At 39.1% G+C, this 19984-nt stretch overlaps 1 protein-coding gene across 6 annotated transcripts in view; it reads left to right on the top strand.

Moving 5' to 3' along the window:
- Positions 1–19984, top strand: part of LOC105478263 (arylsulfatase F) — an 84102-nt gene that overhangs the window by 44106 nt on the left and 20012 nt on the right. For 5 of the 6 annotated variants that reach the window (XM_071088291.1, XM_071088293.1, XM_071088294.1 and 2 more), the window contains 3 exons: positions 881–1003; positions 4037–4460; positions 9876–10012. In XM_071088291.1, coding sequence (XP_070944392.1) covers positions 881–1003; positions 4037–4460; positions 9876–10012 — 684 coding nt within the window. The remainder of the gene's footprint in view (positions 1–880; positions 1004–4036; positions 4461–9875; positions 10013–19984) is intronic. The other variant, XM_071088292.1, reaches the window with a different exon arrangement.

Genomic DNA, 19984 nt, shown 5'->3' with positions numbered 1-19984 from the left:
TCTACCCTTTAGTGATTGTGAGGAATATAGCTATGAACATACATGTGCAAGTTTTTCTTTGAATACCAGTTTTCAATCCTTTTGAGTTCCTCAGGAACCTCAATTCTTTTGATATTCCCCAGGAGTGAAATTGTTGGGTTGCATGGTTCTATTTTTTTTTTTTTTTTTTTTTTTTGAGAGGGAGTTTCACTCTTGTTGCCCAGTCTGGAGAGCAGTGGCACAATCTTGGCTCACTGCAACCTCTGGCCCTGGGTTCAAGAGATTCTCCTGCCTCAGCCTCCCAAGTAGCTGGGATTACAGGCATGTACCACCATGCCCAGCTAATCTTGTATTTTTAGTACAGACTGGGTTTCACCATATTGGTCAGGCTGGTCTCAAACTCCTGACCTCAGGTAATCCTCCTGCCTCGGCTTTCCATAGTGCTGGGATTACAGGTGTGAGTCACCACATCCAATCATATGGTTCTATTTTTAAAGGTGAGGGAAGTGGGCTGGGGCACAGTGGCTCACACCTGTAATCTCAGCACCTTGGGAAGCTGAGGAGGGCAGATCAGTTGAGGTCAGGAATTCTGGAGGCTGGCCAAGATCAAGGCATGCCAGCTTCAGTGTCTGCTGGGGACCTGCTTCCTGGTTCATAGACAGTGCCCTCTTGCTGTGTCCTCACATGGTGGAAGGGATGAGGGAGCTCTCTGGGGTCCCTTTTGTAAGGATACTGATTCATTCTTGAGGCTCCATCCTCCTGACTTCATCCCCTCCTAAAAGCCCTACCTCCTAAACATTACCTTGCAGGTGAGGGTTTCAATGTGCAAATTTTGGAGTGACAAAAATATTCCCTCCATAGCAACACCTACTCATTGTACTTTTTTCCACGCTACTTCTAGGTATGGTTTCTAGTGGTAATAGACGTGTCGTCCATAATCTTGCAGTTCCCGCAGGCCTCCCTCTTAATGAGACAACATTTGCAGCCTTGCTAAAGAAGCAAGGATACAGCACGGGGCTTATAGGTAAGACACAAGGATTGGTGTTAGTCATTGATCATAAGGTAATAATGTCCTTTGTTCTACCCTTGATTTATGACTTTCTCGGAAACACTTTATTTTACAATGTCTTATGTAAAGGCTCAGTGGCCCATTCTTACAATCCCAGCACTTTGGGAGGCCAAGGTGGGAGGATCACTGAAAGCCAGGAGTTTCAGACCAGCCTGGGCAACATAGAAAGACCTTGTCTCTAAAAATATAAAATTAGCTGGGCATGGCGGCATGTGCCTATGGTCCCAGCTACTCTGGAGGCTGAGGTGGGAGGATTGCTTGTGCCAGGAGTTCTTTTGTTATTATTATTATTTTTAAGACAGACTCTTGCTGTGTCGCTCAGGCTGGAGCGCAGTGGCACGATCTCAGCTCACTGCAAGCTCCACCTCCTGGGTTCAAGGGATTCTCATGCCTCAGCCTCCCGAGTAGCTGGGACTATAGGCGCGTGCCACCACGACTGGCTAATTTTTGTATTTTTTGTAGAGATGAGGTTTCATCATGCTGGCCAGGCTGGTCTTGAACTCCTGGCCTCCAGTGATCTGCCTGCCTTGGCCTCCCAAAGTGCTGGGATTATAGGTGTGAGCCACCACACCCAGTCTGATTCTTCACACAGCTCAGTGATAGGAGATGTTTTAAAATGAACATATTACAAGAACATAAAATTTTTCTGGCTCTGCCTGCCCGCATAGTCTCTCACCGTGTATCCTGTCACCTGCCTCTTCATTTCACTAAGACTGGACCACACAGGTTTTCTTCTCACTGCTAGGGATGATAGAAGTCTTCAGCCACCCAGTAGTTGTAACTCCAGCTACCATTCCTGTTTGGGAAGCCTGGGTTTCAGCTGACGTGAGAATCACGTGCTATTTTAAATCCCTTCAATTTTTGTAACACATCTGCTGTTGATAAGAGAAGGCAATCTCTGTGGGGTTGCAGGACAGGAAGCCTAAGCCAGTAGCATTGCCTCTCCTCTACCTACCCCCATAGACACTCAGAGGTTGATGGAAGCACAGGCATTCTTGATTGGACCCTCACCACATACAGGAAACTGTTAATATTCCTAGTAGATACACATTATCACAGCCTCTGGGGGTTTGCTGGGCATCCACATGCTAGCAGGACTCACACGCACCCTTTGGTGATCATTCAAGGTGTGGTACATTTTACTGAATAAGTCCCTTACTTCAATCAGTTTTAATGAGAGCTCCTAGGATTTCCAGCCAGCCAGCTATTCATCCATCCATGCTGGGTCCATCCTCCATGATTTATCTATAGCTACCATTGGTCATCTCTCTCTGTTTCTCCATCCATCTATCAATCCATATATCTCTATGCATCTATCTGTCCATCCTTTTACCTGTCTATCTACCTCTTTGTCTGTCTATTGATCAATCCATCATCTATCATTTATCTATCATCTATATATCTATCTACCCATCATCTATCTATTTATCATCTATAATCTATTCATCCACCCATTCATCTATCATGTATCTATCTGTCTATCCATCTATCATCTGTATCTATCTATTTATCTAGCCATCCATTCATCTATTTAGACATCTCTCTATCCATCTACCCATCCACCCTTATATCTCTATCCCTGTCTGTTTATCTATCTATCTATCTATCTATCTATCTATCTATCTATCTATCTATCTATCTACCTATCATCTATTCATTCATCTATCCATCCTATCTATCTATCTATCTATCTATCTATCTATCTATCTATCTATCTATCTATCTATCTATCTGTCTGTCTGTCTGTCTGTCTGTCTGTCTGTCTGTCTGTCTGTCTATCTATCTATCTATCTATCTATCTATCTATCTATCTATCTATCTGTCTATCTATCTATCCATCTGTCTATCTGCCCATATATATCCATCCACCTATCTATCTACTCACCTACTCAGCCACCCACCTATCTATCCATCCATCCACCTACACATACATACATGCCCCATCTATCCATCCATCATTTATTTGTATCTATCATATTTATCACATCTATCTCTCTATTGATATATACATACACATGTGTACACATAGATGTACACTCCATAATTTATTTTCATCTATCATATCCCATCTGTCTATTCATCCACCCACAACACAGATCTATTTATGCATCTATCTAATTACCTAGTCATCTATCGATCCATCCATCCACCTACACACACATCTATACATGCTCCATCTATCCTCCATCACTTATTTGAATCTGTCCTCTCCTCTCCTCTCTTCTATCTATCTATCTATCTATCTATCTATCTAACCACTCACTCTATCATCTATCTGCCTATCTTTCTGTCTACATATTAGCTATCATCTATCTTTCTATCTATCATCCCTATTTATTTAGCTAGCTATATCTACATATACATCTATTCATCTATCTATCTTCCTATCTTTCTGTCTATGTATTATCTATTTATCTATCTACCTACCTATCATCTGTATCCATCTAGCTATATCTATGTATACATCTATTCTTCCATCATCTGCAACCTGCCTTGCCTCTGTGATGTATCTATTCTTCCATCGTCTGTAACCTGCCTTGCCTCTGTGATGTATCTATTCTTCCATCGTCTGTAACCTGCCTTGTCTCTGTGATGTATCTATTCTTCCATCATCTGCAACCTGCCTTGCCTCTGTGATGTATCTATCTTTTTGGCTATGACTTTGTCGTCTCAGTGAATGAGAAAATTTGTAGTTCCCATCCTTGAAAGAAACTCACAATTCTACTTTTCTCCCTTATTTTTTATCCTGTCCTGTTGCTCACAACCAGATCTGAATACAAACTTTCTCTGTAAACTAAAGAACAACAACAACAACAAAAATGTGGCTAAGTGGAACTCGGATTTTTTAAACCAAGGAAAATATCTCTGCTACTTTATTTTTGTGCATTAGCTGATTGTTTGATGTGAAGAATGCTCACATGTTCTTTGCAATGGGCTGGCATATGTTGACATATTGATGTGTAGATGTGTTTGTGTGTTTGGTTTTAGGCAAATGGCACCAAGGCTTGAACTGCGACTCCCGAAGTGACCACTGCCACCATCCATATAATTATGGGTTTGACTACTACTATGGCATGCCGTTCACTCTCGTTGACAGCTGCTGGCCGGACCCCTCTCGTAACACGGAGTTAACCTTTGAGAGTCAACTCTGGCTCTGCGTGCAGCTGGTTGCCATTGCTGTCCTCACCCTAACCTTTGGAAAGCTGAGTGGCTGGGTCTCCGTTCCCTTGCTCCTAATCTTCTCCATGATTCTGTTTATTTTCCTCTTGGGTTATGCTTGGTTCTCCAGCTACACGTCCCCTTTATACTGGGACTGCCTCCTCATGCGGGGGCACGAGATTACGGAGCAGCCCATGAAGGCCGAACGAGCTGGATCCATTATGGTAAAGGAGGCGATTTCCTTTTTAGAAAGGTAAGCGTACTAATTAAAAATTCATGTAATAATCATAATTATCTCTTTTTTAAAAGGACCTAGATAGATTTGCAGGGTGATTGTAGTTTTTAATAATCTATTGTACACATCTAAATAGCTAAAAGAGAATAAGCCAAATGACTCTAGAATAAAGAAAAGACAAATATTTAAGGTGATGGACACCCCAATTAACACTGATTTAAAACAATAAATCATTTGTAATAATTCTTTACAAATTATATGAATGTATTAAATTGTAATGTGTACCCTTAAACTATGCACATCTACAATGCATTAATAAAAATAATAGGGGATGATGGTATTAAAAATATTGAGTTAGGAAATGGAATATTGCTAAATGGTGTAATAGGGTTAGATAAAAATATGAAGTGTATTGAAGACCAGTTGGACTCATCAGTTTGTACCTAAAGAGGTGGTACCTTGTTTGGGCTCCTGTTATTAAAATCATGGTCTCTCTATTGGCTCTGAAATTTATATGTGGTCAGACCATGGAGGCAGACTCTAGTAACTCAAACTCACAAATTGTTTACGTTAATTTACAATGCATCTTGTCATCATGTTAATTTACAACAGGAAATATATACATACACTATATATGTATACATGCACTTACAATATGTATGTATATATGTATACATGCACTTACAATATGTATGTATATATGTATACATGCACTTACAATATGTATGTATATATGTATACATGCACTTACAATATGTATGTATATATGTATACATGCACTTACAATATGTATGTATATATGTATACATGCACTTACAATATGTATGTATATATGTATACATGCACTTACAATATGTATGTATATATGAATACATGCACTTACAATATGTATGTATATATGTATACATGCACATACAATATGTATGTATATATGTATACATGCACATACAATATGTATGTATATATGTATACATATGCTATCATGTATATATATAATATATTTTATAATATTTTTGTCTGGTTCCCTGATACATATAGATATAGATGGATATAGATATAGATAAATATATATATACATATCAGGGAATCAGATGAAAAAAGTAAGTTGTCCATTGCATTATGTCCCTATTGTTAAAAAACAAAAAAACCTACTTGGGAAAAATAAAATTGGAAGGCTTCTCTTTGAGCATGTGATATGGAAGGGCTATTTCATGAATTGGATGAGGTAAATGGTCAAAGGTGATTGTTATAAAAACTTTATGCATCCCAGAACACAATGGCTGGAAATTTTCAAGGGTATCTATCCTCTTGTTGTTGGACCTTCTTTCTTTAAAAAAAAGTCTGTGAGCACATTTTTCATTTGCTTTTTCCATATTGATTGAGGTTTAATCTTTACCAATAGCCATTCTAGGATCTGGATTCTCAGGATGTAAGGTGTCTTGTGTACTCTGGTACATAGCTTTGTCCTTACTCTGTAGCCCAAGTGAAGGTGATAAATATGTAGTCTGGGGCTGGGCATGATGGCTCATGCCTGTAATCCCAGCACTCTGGGAGGCCAAGGCAGGTGGATCATCTGAGACCAGCCTGACCAACATGGTGAAACACCATCTCTACTAAAAATACAAAAATTAGCTGGGAGGCTGAGGCAGGAGAATCACTTGAACCCAGGAGGCGGAGGTTGCAGTGAGCTGAGATCATGCCATTGCACCCCAGCCTGGGCAACAGAGGGAGAGTCTGTCTTAAAAAAAATGTTATCTGGGAGTAATGAAGCCGTATTTGCTCTGTAGATGGAACTGAATGCTTGGTGTCACTTAGAGCAAATCCTTCTGTTCCCTGGTACCTTTCCAAATGTGCAGAGTTCTATGAATTTTTACAGAAAGAGCATCAATATGAGCAAATTAGCACCAACCACTCTGAGAGTATAAGATAAGCAATCCCATTCTCTTCTGTCTGCCAGTTCGAGTCTTCAAACATTCCCACACAGTTCTCCTTAGGACTTTACATTAGTACTTGAAGAACAGATCCTATTGTTGAGATGTACATTGTTCACCAAAACCTCTGTCGAGTTTCAAAAGTTACATATGATCCACAATAACACAATATTGAATGGAAAAAACAATGGTGAAGAGGAAATATAAAGATTTGGACGTTGTGACAATAAGCTAATGGCTTAGGTTCATGAATGCTAGAAACTATTTTTATCTGGATTCTCAGTGTATGAATCTCCTACAGTTGCTATAACAAATGGCTATAGGGCTGAATACAGTGGCTAGTGCCTGTAATTCCAGCACTTCGGGAGGCTAAGGTAAGTGGATCACTTAAGTTCTGGAGCTTGAGACCAGCCAAGGCAACATATGGAGACCATATCTCTACAAAAAATACAAAAAATTAGCTGGATATGATGGCATGCATCTGTAGTCACAGATACTCAGGAGACTGAGGTGGGAGGATTAGTTGAGCCTGGGAGGTTGAGGCTGCAGTGAGCCATGATTGCACCACTGCACTCCAGTCTGGGCAACGGAGTGAGGGCCCTGTCTCGAAAAATAAAAAAAATTACCACAAATATAGTGGCCTAATGCAACACAAATTTATTATCCTGCTGTTCTTGAGGTCAGAAATCCAAAATTAACCTTGTGGGCTAAAATCAGATGTTGGTGGGGCTAGTTACTTCTAGGGGGTCTAGGGGAGAATCTGTTTTCTCTTTTTTCTAGTTTCTTGAAGCTGCCTGCATTCCTTAGCTTGTAGGGTTTTGTTTTCTGACTCAGACACTCTGTGTCTCTTTTACAAAAGGACATTTCTGATTCCACTGGACCCACCCAGATAACCCAGGATAATCACTTCATCTTACGATCCTTAATTCATTCCATCTGCAAAGACCTTTTACCATGTAAAATCACATATTCACAGGTTTTGAGAATTAGGATGTGGATATCTTTGGAATGGGGCATTATTCAGCTGATCACTTGGACCATGACTCTTTATTTTGGCAGCTTAGTTTGGGGTGAAAACTATTTAATTTTAAATCTTTAATGTTCAGAGCTGTACTTCCTCTGTAGGCTTTAGGGGAGGATTCTTCCTGCCCTTCCCCACTCCTGGTGGCTTCAGGCATCCCTGGGCTTGTGGCCGCATCACCCCAGTCTCTGCTTCATCTGCATATGGTCTTCCCCTCTGTATTTGTGTCTCATCTTCTGTCTCTTATAATGACAATGGTCATTGGATTTAGTGCCCATCCTAATTCCAGGATGAGCTCATCTTCAGATCCTTAACTAATTACCTCTGCAAAGGTCTTGATATCCAAATAAAGTCTCATTCCAGGTTCTGGGCTTTAAAATATATGGATGTATATATTTCTGGGGGCTGCTATTCAATCTACTACAATTGTATTCGGTTTCTTCTGGAGGCTCTAGGGGAGGATCCCTTCTGCCTCCTCTAGCTCCTGGTGGCTCCAGGTGCCCCTTGGCTGGTGGTCACATTACTCCATTTCCACATGGACTTTTCTTCTGTGCTTGTGTCTCCTCTTCTCCTATAGGGACAGCGTTATTGGACTTGGGACTCATCCTAATCCAGAATGATCACATCTTAACTAATTAAATATCTAGAGGCCCCATTTCCAAATAAGGTCCCATTCTGAGGTTTGAAGTGAACATGAATTTTGAGGGGTCACTGTTCAAGACACCATGACATAAGTCTTGTTTTTAAAATTCATTTATTTTTATTTATTTATATTTTGATATCTCATCAGAGCAGAAATTTCCCAATGAATGGCATTTGTGCTTTGTGCTTCCCTGGGTAGCTGAGGACTTATCATTCATGCAGGTGGATTATCAAAGTTAAAAGTGGGTCAGCCTAATTCCGTGTATCCTCATGTGAGAAACTACAGGGTGCAAATGGCTTGCCAAGGCATTCCTGTTTGTACTGGCTTATGGCTCGTGAAACTCTTGATCTTGGTAAGAAATGACTTCCATACCACCATCTCTTGATGTGTCTCAGGGTGTGACTCTAGTTTGAGGCTTCATGAGCAGTGAGAACATCCCCCAAACAGAGCTGGATTTGACTTTTCACACTCTCATGATATGGGAGATCTGTGTTGGCTTGCAGTATGTTCTACAGTTGTCCTGGCATCTGAGAATCAAAGGAACTGTGATGGTGTCACAGGACTACCAGGTTCATATGCCTGCCACACAGTAACATACCAATACACTGAGGCAGCAGGGTTTACGGTAGAGAAAGGTTTAATAATTGCGGGGCAATTAGTGCAAACATGAGAGGAGACCTCAAATCCATCTCTCTCTCTCTCTCTCTCTCTCTCTGTCTCTCTCCTTCCTTCCTTCCTTCCTTCCTTCCTTCCTTCCTTCCTTCCTTCCTTCCTTCCTTCCTTCCTTCCTTCCTTTCTTTCTTTCTTTCTTTCTTTCTTTCTTTCTTTCTTTCTTTCTTTCTTTCTTTCTTTCTTTCTTTCTTTCTTTCTTTCTTTCTTTCTTTCTTTCTTTCTTTCTTTCTTTCTTTCTTTCTTTCTTTCTTTCTTTCACAGATTCTCACTCTGTTGCCCAGGCTGGAGTGCAGTGGTGCAATCTCAGCTCACTGCAACTTCTGCCTCCTTGCTTTAGCAATTCTCCCACCTCAGCCTCCCCAGTGCTGGGATTATAAGAGCCCACCATCATGCCTGGCTAATTTTTGTATTTTTAATAGAGACAGGATTTCACCCTGTTGGACAGGCTGGTCTCGAACTCCTAACCTTAGGTGATCTGCCTCCTTCAGCCTCCCAAAGTGGTGTGTTTACAGGCGTGAGCCATTGTGCCTGTCCTCAAATCCATCTTTCCAAGGAGTTCTGGGCTGGATTTTTTAGGGGAATCATGGAGGTTGTTGGGGTCATTGATGGGCTGGGGTAAGAGGGAATGAAATCACCAGAATGTGGAAATGGCATGCTTTAGTAAGTTAGCTTCTCACAGGGTCCTTCAGAGAAGCAGACATCAGTAGTTTCCCTGGTATGCACAACCTGAAAGATTACCGCAAATGAAAAACTTAACATTTCATAATGTTATGTTACCATCCTGTGGGTCTTTGTGATTCTAGGACAAATAGGTACCAAACAAGTAGGAAGACATAGATCAGAGAGCAAGCTGACCTCAGGATCAAAGCTGAGTATGCTGCAAGCTTAGTTCATTTTTGTTTCTCCCCCTCCCTTCCTCTCTGATTGATTTTATGAAGTTTATAGAGATGATTTCAGTAGCATCACCAAAGGGGTTAGGGAGCAGTTGAGGTGCTGCAGGGTCATGGAATCCATTCCATGCAGGATAGGGCCCTTGGGTGGACACACTCTATCTTCTGCAGCATGGAGAAGAAGGAAGCAGGTCATGTCTATGAGAAGCCAAAACAGTATTTTTCACATTCATGGATGTTGAAAACTCACAAGTAGTTTCATTGATGTCTTCTCAGGCACCGTAAGGAACCTTTCCTTCTTTTTTTCTCCTTTCTTCATGTGCACATACCTCTCCCCACCACGGACGATTTCATTGGCACCAGCAAGCATGGCTTGTATGGGGATAATGTGGAAGAGATGGACTCCATGATGGGTAAGACACAGGACCTAAGTGGACAGAAACGAATAGGACAGGACACCTGAAAACTGCTCTTGGTCAACCTGTAGAGTGAAGAGAATTATGCCTATGGGACAGGGTGGTCTGAGACATAAATGAGGTAATAGTTGCAAGCAATTGAGAAAGTCAGCAAAAAAACTATATGCATTTCCTCTCCTTTCTTTGTATGCCGTCCACTTATCAACTGGGGTCTTTGTCTACTTGACTGCATCTCCAGTGCTGGCCAGATAACACATCAAATCTTCTTTTCAAAAATTTCAACTCTTGTTTTAGATTCAGGGAGTACATGTGCAGGTTTGTTACCTGGGTGTATTACGTGATGCTGAGGTTTAGGATCTCATCAAACCCTTCACCCAGACACTAAGCGTAGCACCCAATAGTTAGTTTTCAATCCTTCCCCCACTCTTTCCTTCACCCCTCTAGTGGTCCCCAGTATCTATTGCTCTGATCTGTGTGTCCACGTATACTTGATGTTATGCTCCTGCTTATTTTGTTTTGTTTTTAAAAATAAATTTTATTGTGTATATTTAAGATTCACAACATAATGTTAAAAGATACATATAGATAGTAAAATGATTACTATAGTGAAGCAAATAGTAATCGTTAAGTAACATAATATAGTAATATTAAGTAATAGTAATACAGTAAGCAAGTGTATCTATCATCTCACACTGCTACTTTTTTGTGACAAGATTAGCTAAAATCTATTTAACAAAAATCCAGCTGAGCACAGTGGCTCATATCTGTAATCCCGGCACTTTGGGAGGCTGAGATGGGAGGATCACTTGAGCCTAGGAGTTTGAGACCAGCCTGGACAACATAGTGAGACCCTGTCTCTACAAAAATACAAAAATTAGCTGGGTGTGGTGGCATGCGCCTGTAGTCCCAGCTACTCAGGAGACTAAAGCAGAAAGATTGCTTGAGCCCATAAATTGAGGCTGTAGTGAGCCATGATCACACCACTGCACTCCATGCACTCCAGTCTGGGTGACAGTAGCTCCCACTTATAAGTGAGAACATGCAGTGTTTGGTTTTATATTTCTGCATTAATTTGCATAGGATAATGTCCGCCACCTGCATCTATGTTGCTGCAAAGGACATGGTCTTGTTCTTTTTTATGGCTGTGTAGTATTCCATGGTGTATATGTACCACATTTTCTTTATCCAGTCCACCACTGATGGGTACCTAGGTTGATTTATGTCTTTGCTCTTGTGAATAGTGCTGTGATGAACATAGAGTGCACATGTCTTTTTTTTTTTTTTGAGACAAGATCTCACTCTGTCCCTCAGACTTAAGTGCAATGATGTGATCTCAGCTCACTGAAATCTCTGCCTTCTGGGGTAAAGCGATTCTCCTGCCTCAGCCTCCTGAGTAGCTAAGGCTATAGACACATGCTACTGTGCCTGAGTAATTTTTGTATGTTTTGTAGATGCAAGGTTTTTCCATGTTGCCCAGGCTGCTCTTGAACTCCCAAGCTCAGGTAATATGCCTGCCTCAGCCTCTCAAAGTGTTGGGATGACAGGCATGAGTCACTACACCCAGCCCACGTATCTTTTTGACAGAAGGAGAAATCGTATTTTTAGACTCTTTAGTGACATAGCCAACCTTTATTTCAGGTCTGTTGAGCACCAAGATCTTAGTTGGGGGTTGGGAATTAACTGGTAAGTCAGAATCCAGTACCCTCATGAACTCATCCTGTAGAGAGAACAATGTAAATGGGATTTCCTAAGACTTACATGGTAAATATATTGATTAGCAAAATGGCTTCAATTTTCCAACATTAATGAAAGAAAACCATGAGTGAAACTCACATATGGGCAGGACACAAATTTAAAGTATAATATTTTCCAGATACAGATATTGTGAAATATATGTCACTAAATAAAAAGACACTTTGGAAAATTAAACCTGGAAAAAGCAAAGCCAATTTGCATAGTCTTAAACACATAAAAAATATAAAGTATTTAAAAATATAAATAATATTCAAACCAAACACATACACATGAATGGATGTTTATGTAGGTATAAGTGTGTTTGTGTCTGTAGTGTTTGTGTACATATGTTTAGAAACAGATGATTGACAGAGATAGATGATAGGTAAATAGATGATAGATGGATAGATAGATGATGGATTGATAGATAGTTGATAGATGATAGGTAGATAGATGATGGATGGATGATAGATAGATAGATGATAGATGATAGATGATCAACAGATGATTGATAGATACGTAGATAAACAGATGATAGATGATAGAGAGACAGATATAGATTGATAGATTATAGATGAATACATGAATAGGTAGATGAATAAACAGATACATAGATGATAGATGGATAGATATATAGATAAATACATGATACATATGACAGATGATAGATGACAGATAAGATAGCTGATTGATAGATAAGATAGATGATAGGATAGATTGACAGATATGTAGATGATAGGTAGATAAATAGATACATGATAGATAGATAGATACATAGATAGATGCATAGATAGATAGATAGCTATGCATACCCCTCTTACTTTCTGCCTCCACCAGCACTAGGCAATGCAGCAAGTCCTTACAGTTTACATTCTTAATATTGCACTCAATCTCAAAAAGTGTGAGCGATCCTATTTTTGATTTGATCTTTGAAAATCAATGAAATAGGTCATTCAAACTCAGGCTGTGATAACCAAAAGAAATTACTATTTGCTTTAAAAATGTAAATTAACAAAGTTCCCAAAGTATCTAATTTAATAAAACTGATGATGTGTCATAGTGTTCGAACAAGGCACTTTGGGTTTCAACGGGATTTTTCTAGTGACATTCAGATAGTATTACACAAATGGATGGGTATGTTGAATCTGGGTGGACAAGCTGTGATATCTGAAAATTATATTTTGAAAAAGCGCAACTGAGATGTACATGATGCTGGTGCCCAGAGTTTTTGAATGTTTTGTCCACACAGCCAGGATCAAGCCTTTAGGAAGAATAAACATTTGCTTTAATATATGATTTTAGCAATTCTCAAACAAACATGTATTTACCCTGAAATTATTTATCCCAGAAGTTGTAACAATACCCCAAGTTCTAGGAATTATTGCTTTTTTTTTTTTTTTTTTTTTTTTTTTTTTTTTTTGAGACGGAGTCTCGCTCTGTCGCCCAGGCTGGAGTGCGGTGGCGCGATCTCGACTCACTGCAAGCTCCGCCTCCCGGGTTCACGCCATTCTCCTGCCTCAGCCTCCCGAGTAGCTGGGACTACAGGCGCCCGCCACCGCACCCGGCTAATTTTTTTTTTGTATTTTTAGTAGAGATGGGGTTTCACCGTGTTAGCCAGGATGGTCTCGATCTCCTGACCTCGTGATCCACCCTCCTCGGCCTCCCAAAGTACTGGGATTACAGGCATGAGCCACCGCGCCCAGCCGGAATTGTTGCTTTTCTTATTAGAAAAGTTTATTTGTGGCCATTCCTGGTAGAGATATCACATTCCTGCCTTTTATAATTATTATGGGTGGCCGGGCGCGGTGGCTCACGCCTGTAATCCCAGCACTTTGGGAAGCCAAGGCAGGCAGATAACGAGGTCAGGCAATCAAAACCATCCTGGCTAACTGTGAAACCCCGTCTCAACTAAAAATACAAACACATCCATGGTGACAGGCGCCTGCAGTCCCAGCTACTCAGGAGGCTGAGGCAGGAGAATGGCGTGAACCCCGGAGGCAGAGCTTGCAGTGGCTGAGATCGCGCCACTGCACTCCAGCCTGGGCAACGGAGTGAGACTCCGTCTCAAAAAAAAAAAAAAAAAAAAAATTATCATGGGTTTTCCACAGCAGTGCCCTGGAATAATGGAGTCTGCTGATAGAATAAACACTTATTTTCATTTTTTAATAATTTCCACTTTTAGTTTAGATTCAGGGAGCACACATGCAGGTTTGTTACCTGGGTATATTGCGTGATGCTGAGGTTTGAGGTACAATAGATCCTGTCACCCAGGGAGTGAGCATGGCACCCAATAGATAGATTTTCAGCCCTTGTCCCCCACCTTCCTTCTCCCCTTTTGGAGTCCCCAGTGTTTATTGTTCTCATCTTTATGTCCATGAGTACCCAATGTTTAACTCTCACTTATAAGTGAGAACATGTGGTATTTGGTTTTCTTTTTCTGTGTTAATTTGCTTAGGACAATGGCCTCCAGCTGTATCCATGTTGCTGCAAACGATGTGATTTTGTTCTTTTTCATGGCTGCATAGTATTCCATGGTGCATCTGTACCACATTTTCTTTATCCATGTGGATTGATTCCATGTCTTTGTCATTGTGAATAGTGTGATAAGCATGCAAGTGCCTGTGTCTATTTGGTAGAATGATTTATTTTCCTTTGGGTAGATACCCAGTAATGGGATTACTGGGTCAGAGGGTAGTTCTATTTTAAGTTATTTGAGAAATCTCCAAACTGCTTTCCACAGTGGCTGAGCCAATTTATATTCCCAACAATAGTATATAAGTGTTGCATCTTCTCTGCAGCCTCACCAGCATCTGTTCCTTTTTTTACATTTCTTTGACTTATTAGGTTGGTGCAAAAGTAATCGAGGTCTTTGTCATTACTTTCAATGTCATTACTTTGTCATTACTTTCATTACTTTCAATGACAAAGACCTCGATTACTTTTGCATCAACCTAATAGTAGCCTTTCCAGCTGGTGTAATAAACACTTTTAAAAGTGATACTTCCCATGGGCCATGCACTGTTACCAGTGTATTCTGGATGAATCCCTGCAACATCCTCACAGACGAGTACCATCTTCATCATCAAATTTATCCCCATTCACAGAGAAGGAGACAAAAGTACATGGCCTTTGGTGGCTGCTCTTGGAGATAAGCCAGGGTTGGGCTCCAGAACTCTTACTCCCTAGCTCAGCTGCCTCTTATGCAGGGCAAAGAAGTCAGGTTGAAAGATGAAGAAGGAGAGCTACATTCTTCTCTGAAGCCTCCTGTAGCCCCGTTAGATTCCTACAGACTGTCATTTCACAGGAGTCAGAAAAACTCCAAAAACTTCCCCCAACCTGGCTTCCTGCTTCCTTCGAGCCCAGTGAGAGGCTTTCAATGGAGATACCACCCTTGCCCCACACAGGGGGAAAATCTCTGATGCCAAATGAGTCATGCATTTCTGCATGGGAGAAAGTCCATCAACTTGGATCTGAAGAGCAGGTTTCTCAAGAATGCAGATAAGAAAGTAAAATGTGGAACAATGAGTAGGAGAAATGGCCTTATCAGCAGGAGATGAGACAAGGATGAGGGTTCTGGCTGAGCCTGTTGTACAGACAATTGTGAGTGGTGGAATCCCAGGGCAGGCATGTCTGTGGACAGCAACACAGCTTGGGCAGCTCCCCCAGACAGGGCAGAACTGCAAAGGAGGCTGTAAACATGTATTTCTATGCCATATATATACATAATTTATATGCAATATATGAGATACATATATAAAATATAACTTAACTCTTTATATTATATATTTATATTATTTGTTATACATATTAATATTAATAATTTGAAAGTTTTATCATACATAATGCATATATATTATGTATTTCTGTAGCATATAATTTCTATATTTATTTATTTATTTCAGTTGATGTTAGAAAGGTATGAATCATTTCCATGGTTGTATTCCCTGCTACTTGGGAGACTGAGGTGGGAGGATCACTTGAGCCCAGGAGTTTGAGGCTGCAGTGAGCCACGATTGCACCACTGCACTCTAGCCTGGGTGATAGAGCAAAATCCTGTCTCAGAAATAATCATTTCCATGGCCACTATGTAATCTCTCTAAATTTTAAGATATAAATAGAATAATTGAATATAATTGAATAATATTAAGAATACAAACAACTCAAAGTAATTTAGTATTATTTGCAAAGAACAGAATTGCCTATGTTAAAAACCCTAGAGTTTAATAGAACACATATTAGCACATAGATGACATATAGTATTATAATAAAATTATATTACATACAATTTATATTATAGTTATATTACTTATATACATTGTTATAATATATTGTATTCATATAATATAAACATATCATTAATATACAATTATTAGATTTTAATATAGTATATGGTTCTATCTTATATATATCGCAATTATGCTATGCATATTATATATTATGTACATATATATATCAGTACTATAGAGGTTTCATTAAACTTTCTGGGGTTTCCAACATAGTTATGTTCACTACATTTAATGTTAAGTTTGTATTTTATGTGTTAAAGTATGTATTTAACTTTAATGTTAATTGCATCAGTCAGGTTATGTAGAAAAATAGGTTACATAATGACAAAAATATTCTTATTTTTCTGGTATTAATGAAATAGTTTCAATTTTTACTTTTAAGCATAATGTTGGCTGACACTTTGAATCTTTCTATTCTTAATATTTTGAGAGACTTATAACATATGCATTAATTAGATAGTAGCCAGGAAAATTCTTGCATGCTTTCTAGTATTGCCTAACTATATACATGTTATTTATCATGCTGTTAATATTATCTATATTTTATATATATTTTAACAATGTAACTTATGAAACATTTTTATTATATACATAAATACATATATACTACGTTATGTAGTATATATCTTCTAAAGATTGACATACAATATAATAAATACATTTGTTTCTGTATAGTATATGTTAGTATAGTATTAGTCCAATAGTATAATCAGTTACATATATATATTAGCTATACATAAATATATTAGCTATATATAAAAATACATTAGTTATACATGAAGTCTACAATGTTTCTCTGTTGGGTATATGCACCAAAATTAAGACCTTTTCTTTTTGTTAAAAATAATGCATTTCAAGATACGATGGATCACCAGCTACCATTCATTATAGCTCCAATGTCAATAGCTGAAATATTTAGAAATAATTTTTCAAGCAGTAAATGAGTATCTTGAAACTGACTCATGAAAGAAAACTTGAATACATGGAAGGGAAGAGTGGATTGTATAAATGTATTAGTTATTTTGAAGTTAATATTGAAGGCTAAGGTAGCTCTGATTAGAGCATTAATTACTATCCTCTGGGGACTGGTCATTACATAGGTGATGATGAAATACACACCGAATAAACTGATAGGAAATAAACTTTCCAGAAACATCTGATGAGAAAGTCTTTGGTAGAAAACATCAAGAAACACTTCTGTGATCATAAGAAATGCTATCAAAAAGCAAACTACAAAAATTAAAACACAGAAATACAAGATTTGACTTTTAGATCAATGAAGCAGAAAATAATAGCCTTGGAGCAGGTCTGGGAAAGAGAAGGACATTACATTCGGTACAATAAAGTTTTTAAATCAAGGTGGCAGGGCTGAAAGGTGTTGGGGAAAGTTTGTATTATGAGTTGAGTTACATCCCCCCAAAAAGATACGTTCAAGTCATAACCCAAGGTATGTGAGAATGGGATCTTATTTGGAAATAGGGTCGTTGCAGGTGGAATCAAGTTAAGATGAGGTCATTGGGGGTGGGTCCTAATCCGATATGGTGAATTAGGATGAGGCTGCTGCAAGCCAAGGAAGGCTAAGGACTGATGCCAGCTGTCCAAAGCGAGGAAGAAGTAAGGAAAGATCCTCCCCTAGAAACTTCAGAGAGAGAGAGAGAGTGACCCTGCCAATAACTTAATTTTGAACATCTGGCCCCCAGAGCTGTGAAAGAATAAATGTTCGTTGTTTTAAGCCCCCTCATTTGTACTAATTTGCTTCAGCAGCCTAAGGAAATTCACAGAGTTAGTTTAGGAAAAACCATTACCAATTCGATTTAGCATGCTTTTCCATACACACTGAGGACATCGAGTGAAACAAAACAAAAATTGGAAGAAGCTATAGTTAAACAGTAAATTTACATCTGGATGAGGTATAGTGTTAGTAATAGCAAAAGGTTATCTGATAAGTAGCCTGACTAAAGGCCCTATGCAAACTGAGGAAATATTAGCAACAACATGACATTGTTTTAACTGCTTAACAAATAAAGAGTTCTTATAAATCAATAATGGAAACACATAATTCCTTCCAAAAATATCAGCAAAATTTAAACATTTTTTACAGATTAAGAGTACAAATATTAGAGTGGACACAGAAGGAAACCCATGATCATTCATAATGTACCATAATCACCTATCAAACATTAGATACTGATGAGGAATTGAAAAAATGAACTATTATTAATGCTGAAAGTTGTTCATTATGGCATTTGAAATTATGGCAAAGTATGAAAATTAACCAGAATAGTGAACAACAGTACAATGGTTAAATAATTTATGGTACTTAAAAATAAAGCATCATAAATTGTTTAGGCCGGGTGCAGTGGCTCACACCTGTAATCCCAGCACTTTCGGAGGCTGAGACAGGCAGATCAACTGAGATCGGGAGTTCTAGACCAGCCTGACCAACATGGAGAAATCTTGTCTCTACTAAAAATACAAAATTAGCTGGGTGTGGTGGCGCATGCCTGTGATCCCAGCGACTCAGGAGGCTGAGGCAGGAGAAAGGCTTGAACCTGGGAGGCGGAGGTTGCAGTGAGCTGAGATCATGCCATTGCACTCCAGCCTGGGTAACAAATGCAAAACTCCATCTCAAAAAAAACTATACACACACACACATATGTATATATACATATATATATATACACACACACACACAATGGACACTTTTCCAACCATTAAATTGTACAAATAAGTTTTTTAGTTTTTTTTTTTTAATTGAGACAGGGTCTCACTGTGTTGACAAGGGAGGTCTCAAACACCTGAGCTCAAGGGATCCTCCTTCCTTGCCCTCCCAAATTGCTGGGATTACAGATGTGAGCCACGATGCCCAGCCTTGAGTAATTTTTTAACACGTAGATTTTCCAAGAAATAATATTGGATGAAAAAAGCAAGTTGAAAACTGTGCATGCAATATCAACCCAAATATATATAGAGATGCATCTACAAGAGTATGTGATATGGTTTGGCTGTGTCCCCACCCAAATCTCATCTTGAATTGTAGCTCCCATAATTCCCACATGTTGCAGAGGGATCTGGTGGGAGATAATTGAATCATGGGGGCGGTTTCCCCCATATTGTTCTCATGGTAGTGAATAAGCCTCATGAGATCTGATGGTTTTATAAGGGGAAACTCCTTTTGCTTGGCTCTCATTCTCTCTTGTCTGCCACCGTGTAAGATATGCCTTTCACCTTCCATCATGATGGTAAGGCCTCCCTAGCCACGTAGAACTGTGATTCCATTAAACCTCTTTTTCTTTATAAGTTACGCAGTCTCAGGTATGTCTTTATTAGCATCGTGAAAACAGACTAATACAGTATGTAACAATTGTTTTTAATAGTCAAATGGCAATGGGGGCAGGAAATTGGTGGTCTTTATTTTCCTCCTTATAATTTTCTTTATTTTTTGTATTTCCCAAGCTATGCTGTATTTTTATAATCAGAAAAATGTTAGCCTTGTTGTTTTTTCTTGCTACTTTTCACTATTTACTGAAAAATAGCAAGAAGAGTAAAAACAACTCCCATGTCCCCTTCACCCATCTTTCCCAACTGTTAGCAATTTATCAAATATATCTTCTCTCTCCCTCTTCCTTTCTCCTGATCATCCTCTTTCTTCCTCTCTCTCTCTTTCTCTCTTCCACCTCCACATGTTTCTTATGCTTCTGAATATTTGGGAGTAAGATGCAGATATGATGTTCATTAAATTTAGAAACTTTAGTGTGTATTTTATAAAACAAAGACATTCTCCTACATCATCACTGCAAATCATCAAAATCGGGAAATTAACATGGATGGATTCCTACGATTTAATTCACAAATCCCAGCCAAACTTCTCCAGCTGTGCTCACAAGAAACTTTATACACAGCAAGCAAGACCAATGGACAAACAAAAACCAACCAACAAAACCCCTAC

The sequence above is a fragment of the Macaca nemestrina genome, chromosome X, assembly GCF_043159975.1.
Source record: "Macaca nemestrina isolate mMacNem1 chromosome X, mMacNem.hap1, whole genome shotgun sequence".
Taxonomy (NCBI): domain Eukaryota; kingdom Metazoa; phylum Chordata; class Mammalia; order Primates; family Cercopithecidae; genus Macaca; species Macaca nemestrina.
The sequence above is the reverse complement of the archived record's forward strand: the minus strand, read 5'-3'. Positions and strand labels throughout refer to the sequence as shown.